The 6,203-nt window shown below is 26.4% G+C and overlaps 5 protein-coding genes across 5 annotated transcripts; 3 read left to right on the top strand and 2 right to left on the bottom strand.

The window, feature by feature from the left end:
* Window positions 1–120: 120 nt before the first annotated feature.
* Window positions 121–768, top strand: ENU1_020320 (Rab family GTPase; the record flags this gene model as incomplete). Its single annotated transcript, XM_008856976.1, has 2 exons — window positions 121–399; window positions 460–768. 2 exons carry the CDS (start codon window positions 121–123, stop codon window positions 766–768), a joined length of 588 nt encoding a protein of 195 aa, XP_008855198.1.
* A 187-nt stretch (window positions 769–955) lies between these two features.
* Window positions 956–1,746, bottom strand: ENU1_020310 (RWP-RK domain containing protein; the record flags this gene model as incomplete). The annotated part of the gene is made up of 4 exons (XM_008856975.1): window positions 956–1,098; window positions 1,147–1,420; window positions 1,472–1,632; window positions 1,710–1,746. The coding sequence occupies 4 exons, from the start codon at window positions 1,744–1,746 to the stop codon at window positions 956–958; spliced, it is 615 nt and encodes a 204-aa protein (XP_008855197.1).
* A 257-nt stretch (window positions 1,747–2,003) lies between these two features.
* On the top strand, window positions 2,004–2,957 carry ENU1_020300 (RNA recognition motif domain containing protein; the record flags this gene model as incomplete). The annotated part of the gene is made up of 2 exons (XM_008856974.1): window positions 2,004–2,192; window positions 2,427–2,957. 2 exons carry the CDS (start codon window positions 2,004–2,006, stop codon window positions 2,955–2,957), a joined length of 720 nt encoding a protein of 239 aa, XP_008855196.1.
* Window positions 2,958–3,889: 932 nt separating this feature from the next.
* ENU1_020290 (NPL4 family protein) lies at window positions 3,890–5,275 on the top strand (the record flags this gene model as incomplete). The annotated part of the gene is made up of 1 exon (XM_008856973.1): window positions 3,890–5,275. One exon carries the CDS (start codon window positions 3,890–3,892, stop codon window positions 5,273–5,275), a length of 1,386 nt encoding a protein of 461 aa, XP_008855195.1.
* An 87-nt stretch (window positions 5,276–5,362) lies between these two features.
* ENU1_020280 (hypothetical protein) lies at window positions 5,363–5,944 on the bottom strand (the record flags this gene model as incomplete). The annotated part of the gene is made up of 1 exon (XM_008856972.1): window positions 5,363–5,944. One exon carries the CDS (start codon window positions 5,942–5,944, stop codon window positions 5,363–5,365), a length of 582 nt encoding a protein of 193 aa, XP_008855194.1.
* Window positions 5,945–6,203: the final 259 nt, after the last annotated feature.

Genomic DNA, 6,203 nt, shown 5'->3' with positions numbered 1-6,203 from the left:
TTTTATAATAAAAAAATAGATTTAGTAAAATAATGGTGTAAAAGTTAGTGGAAAATTCCTTAAAAATAGTGCTGAAAAGAAAAAAATGAACTGATATTTTGTATTTAATTATTCTATTGAATGAGCGAAGGAAACACATATCAATTTAAAATAGTTTTATTAGGAGATAGTAGTGTTGGTAAATCTAGTATTGTCCTAAGAGTTTGTAAAGATGAATATAAAGAATTTCAAGAAAATACTATTGGCGCAGCATTTTTAACAAAAACTCTTATCGTTGATGGAGATACTATAAAATTTGAAATTTGGGATACTGCTGGACAAGAAAGATATCATTCTCTAACTCCAATGTATTATCGTGGAAGTAATGCTGCATTAGTTGTTTATGACATTACTTCAGACGTTTGTTTTCTCTTTTTGGTATTTAAACAGCAAAAGAGAGATAGGCTAATAGGAACTTAGTCTTCTTTTATTCAAGCAAAAAAATGGATAGATGAATTAAGAGGATCAGGAAATGAGGCTGTTATCTTCTTAGTGGGTAATAAATGTGATTTGGCTGATTCTCGTGTTATTACAAAAGAAGAAGCAGAAGGTTATGCCCGTAGTTTATCTATAGATTACATTGAAACATCAGCAAAGGCAAATATTAATGTTAATGAACTATTTGATCAAATTGCAAGAAAGTTACCAAGAAATGAAAAGGGTTTGATTGATCCAGATGAAGTTGTTATTTCAAATAATAAAAATGAGAATAAAAAAGGCTGTTGCTGAATATCTTAAATAAATGAATTTTTGCTTATTCAATTCTTTTTTTTCTTTCTATTTGTTATAACAATTTTCTATGAAATAAAATTTTCATGATGACTAAACCTAAATATTTAATATAGTTTTTAATTAATAATATTAACTATTATAATTATTCAATCACAAAAATCAATCTTTATTAGTTAAGATACATTTAACTTTGTTGTAAAGGATCTTCAGAAGGAAGACAACTAATTTCATAAGACTCAGCTTCAGGTATTGGACATGGACAATCAGGTGGTGTTATGTTAGGTTGTTGTGAAATAATCACACCTAAATAATCAGGACCAAAAACTACTATTACTTATTAATAATATTATTGAACTATATTTAATATAAACAAACTTGAGCTGAGCGGTGCTGAGCATGAGATAGGAATTGTTTTTCCATTCAGTTGAAATTTGATTTGATGAAATGGTTTTGGATTGGGTGTTGATTTACAATAATACTTTTTTTTTGGAGGGTTACTTAAAGGGATATTTGGATCATCATAGACTTGTTGTTTCAATTGTATTAATTCAAGGTATCGCTCATGGTATTGATTTCTTTCAAAAGAAGTTTTAGAGGGATCTTTCATTGACTCATCTATTTTTTTTATTTCTCCCTCTATTCTTTGTAACTAGGTAATTAGTATTCAATTTGATTATGGTTAGTAGTTTTATATTCAAACCTTCCTGTGTGGCCAGCGCTTAATGCCTAAATCTCTACATAGTTTTTTAACTGATGTAGCTGACATGCCTACAATACGAGCAACTTCTTGTAACGGCCTATTATAATTATTTTTTAGAACTAATGCAATTTCTTTTGCAGACTTTTTAGTGTCAGAAGAATCTAAGAGCTGAATTAATTCTAGTATTAAGAGGGATTTAATTCCTCATGACAAAAGAAGAATAAAATAGAAAACAAACAACGAACGTATTCAGTCGGTACTGACTCACTTGACATTCTAATTCTTCTTGATAAAACTAGTTTAAATACTCAAATGAGATAAAATCTTATCACAACTCACAAGGAATGGTTAAAAGCATTTTTCTTTTTTTTTTATCAAAACAAAAAATTTTTGTAATACAAAGCACAAATAAAACCTAATATCAAAAAGATAAAAGTCAGGAAGGAACTTGAAAAAATAAATAAGATATGAACCGGTTAGGGTTATATTTAAGAGATTTAAAAACTATTATTTCATCATTAAACCTTACACAATGGAAAGAAGAAGATATGGTTATAGATCATTCTCAAATTCAAGAAGGTATAGAAATAATGACCAAAGAACTAATGGAGACTCAATGCCACCAAGAAGAACTAAAAATGATAAAGAAGTTTCAGCACCACAATATGTTAAAGTCCGAGTAACAAATCTTGGACCAAAGGTTACTGAAGAAGATATAAATGTTTGTAGTCTTTTCTTTTGAAATGAAAATGAAAAGTATATAGTTATTGTTCAATTTGATAAGATATGGTGATATTCTTTTTAAAGAAGATAATAAATAAAAAGTACCGTGAACAAGTAATTATAGTTTAAGAAATTGATTACTTTATTGAACGGATATAGACAAATTGAATAGTTTTAATTATATTAATGTAGTATTAAAGAAAGAAATAAAAATAGATAATTGATATAATAGAAATTATGCTCTATGAATAAAGTTGAACCATTGAAAGTCTTTTTAAAATCACAACAAGATGGAAATAATATTGCTACTGTTCTTTTTAAAACAGAAGAAGATGCTAATAAAATTATTAATGCATATAAAAATGTAGAATTTGATGGTAAATTAATGAATTTTGAAATTATTTCAGCTAAAAGCCAACAAGGATATCATAATGATAGAAGAAGACGTTTCCATGATGGAAGAAATAGACAAAGACGATTTGGTGGAATGAGACGTGGATTTAGAAATAGTTTGATTGATAATGTTACTAGAGAAATTATTAGAAGAGAACGTATGTATGAACAAAGTCTTTCTGGAAACAGAGGAAGATTTGACGGTAGAAGAGGATTAAATCATATTGGTAGAAGACATATGAACCACAACAATAGAAGAAATGACAATAGAATAAAAAGAAATACAAATGAAAGAAGACAACCAAGAATGTCTTATGAAAAGAGATTGGAGAATATGAATTCCAAATTAGAGGCTTATATGAAGTCTTAATGGAATAACGTTGATTTAATTTTAATAATTTTTTAATTATTTTAAAACTATTTTATAAATAATAACAAAGAAAATATTAAATAATAATATTTTTTTTTAATTTCTTCTATAAAAGTATTTTAAGGCATTTCCAAATACTTATCACCATAAAAACTTAAATTAAATTGTACAAATAATTCATTTCAAAGAAGGTATACTTTAATTAATGAATCAAAATATTGCGTTTATTAAAATTATTGGTTAAAGGTATCTGAGTATGTTATAGATTAGTTTTATAGAAAGATAATTCATACCTTTTTAAAGAATATATCTTTTTTAGCTTTATAATATATATGATATTCCTATACCATTTATTTTAAATGTATTTTGTTATTATTTTATTTATTTTTTCATAAAAATTACAAAACATCTTTTGTGTTGTTAAATATTTTTTCTCTTCATTATTAAATTAGGTTGATGTTACAAAATAAGAAATATATAAGATACAATCATATCATATCTTCGTCTGCTATTATTGTAAGAGCCAAACGCCATTCACTTTTGAGTCATTTTTTCAGATAAGTTCATCACTAGACATACTATGTTTTATAAAGGTCAATACCTATGCTCTTTCTTGAGTCGTATTAGAGGAAAGCTGATGTTTTATTAAAACAATTTCAGAATAAGATAATACCTCACTCTATGCTCATTTTCGTAAATTTCTGTTGATGTATATTAATAAATATAAAGCTAAACATTGTATTGTATTTCTTGTTATTAATGAGTTGAAGTTAATCTTCTTAAAAAATTAATTAATAAGAAAGACAATTACTTATTTTCATAATTTTTTGTTATTTTTATAAGATAAGAAAAATAAAAAATAAGATTTTATATTAAAACCTCATATAAAATGACTAAGTAGAACTTAAAAAATAGAAATTATTATTAAGAAAATGGATAGATGTGATCATGGACCGAATGTAAGATGTTTAAAATGTATGGCAAGAGATGCACAAAAGGCAGCTGAGTTAAAAAAGAAAGAGTTGAATAAAACAGCACAAAACCCAAGTAATTCTACAAAATTATCATCGTCATCTTCACAAGAAGGGGAAAAGGTTTATACCATTGGAGGTGGGGTTAAGAAAAATGCATCAACTCACTTCAGCTCTGGAGTCTATAGACTTGGTGATGGTGGACCAATTAAACCAGCGACACAAACCGCAAAAGGAAAGCCAGTTAAATGGCTTTGTAATCATCCTCCAGGACAAAAGTGTAGTAACTGTTTATGTCCAAAAGGAGCGGCTAATGTTAAAAGACAATGTAATCATCCACCAACAATGAAATGTCCTAATTGTATAGCCCCAGAAGAAGTTAAACATAATCAACCACAACAACCACGAATTTATTTTCCAGCCACATGTCCAAATCATGGTCCACATGGATGTTGTACATTATGTCTTGCAAAATGGGATTATGAAAAAATTCGAATTCAAAAACAAGAAGCTGTATGTAAATTATGTCGTATGAATTTTATGGAAACAGACAATTTTCAAAGGTATGTATTTCAAAGAAGTTTTTATGTTAATAGAATTGGTATATTATATGGAACATTTAAACAAGACAGAGTACAAGTAGAAGCCATTTATGAACCACCTCAAGTTATAAATGAAGAAGGAGATTTTGAAATGAAACAAGAACAAACCCTTTTACAAGTACAACAAATGGCTGTTGAACTTGGATTAGAACGTGTTGGTATTATTTTTTCACATGCAAGAAGAGAAGAAATTTTAACAAGTAGAGAAATTATTTCAGCAGCACAACGACAATTAGATTGGGATAAGAGGTGTGTAACAGTTGTTGTAACACCAAATGAAACAGGAAGTGAATCTAAAGTAGAATGTTATCAAGCATCAGAACAATTAATGGAATTAGTTAAAAAAGCAATAGTACAACCTAGTCAACCAAAAAATAATGAAATTAATTTAAAAGAATCAGTTTATTTATCACAAAAAGAAATTATGACTGTCGATCCAATAGTCTTTGTTTGTAACGTTCCAATTCGTGCCTTTAAAGCAAAGACTATGTTTTTATCATCAAAATATCCAATTGAAAATAGACCACAAGAAGATGTTACATTACTTCAATTTAAAAAATATTTTGAAAGTGTTAAAACACTGCCAATTTATCAACAAATTTCAGATTTTCATTTATTAGTATTTTGTTTAGATTATGGAGTGTTTAGTTCACTTCATTCTGTAAAAGAGTGTATTGTGAATAAAATAGAGAAACATGATATTAAAGAAGATATAAAACAATGGCTTGAAATGCCTTTGGATTGATTTTAATTATTATAACAAAATAATTATTTACTTTTATTTTATTATTTTTTATTATAAATAACATAATATTAAAAAAAGTTTTGTTAATTATAAATTACTGTTTAATTCTTTTCCTCTTCTTCCATAAACAATTTTTGTTTGAAGTTCTTCTTGAGGAACATCTTTTAAAATTGTTTCATCAGAAGGTTCATGACATATTAATGGTGATACCTTTTTACAAATCTGACATTCACAAGTCAAATTATTGAGACTTATTTTAAATCCATTTGAACTTAATGTATTTAATAAACATGGAGTACATATTAAATGATTTGACGTTGCTTGTGAACAATGAATCCAATTTAATCCAATTACATTATTTTTTGGTTTACATAAACATGAAAAACAAATCTCATTATCATCATCACTTTCAACCATTTCACAAATAGGAGATAATTTGCCTTGTTTAATTAATGAAGTTACTTGGTTGATTAATTTGTGGTCATTATACCATGGAAGTTCTGTAATTTCATTGAACCATGGTTTATTTACTTTTAACGTATAATTTTGAAGAAATTTTTTATGTTCTTTTTTCTTTCTTTCGACATATTCTTTTGAAAGCACTAATTTTATTGGATATTGAATACATTCAATTAATAAATATAGTCTCTCTATTTCTTTATTTTGCATCGTTCAAATACTATAATGAGTTTGTTTTTTATATTTATAGAATAAATTCACTTTGGGTTTAAATGATGTTTATTTTGTTGTTCATTTATTTTTGTTTTTTTAAATCTTAAAATTCATTTTTTCTTATTTTCTGTTAATAAATATGAAAAAAGACATTCACTTGTGACTTGTAACTAATAAAATTAATAAAACAACGATAAAACAATGTTTGACTTGATGTGTTAATAAAGTGTATTTAACTATTTAAACATTCATATTT

The sequence above is a fragment of the Entamoeba nuttalli genome (assembly GCF_000257125.1).
Source record: "Entamoeba nuttalli P19 unplaced genomic scaffold asmbl_2348, whole genome shotgun sequence".
NCBI classification, from domain to species: domain Eukaryota; phylum Evosea; order Mastigamoebida; family Endamoebidae; genus Entamoeba; species Entamoeba nuttalli.
The sequence above is the reverse complement of the archived record's forward strand: the minus strand, read 5'-3'. Positions and strand labels throughout refer to the sequence as shown.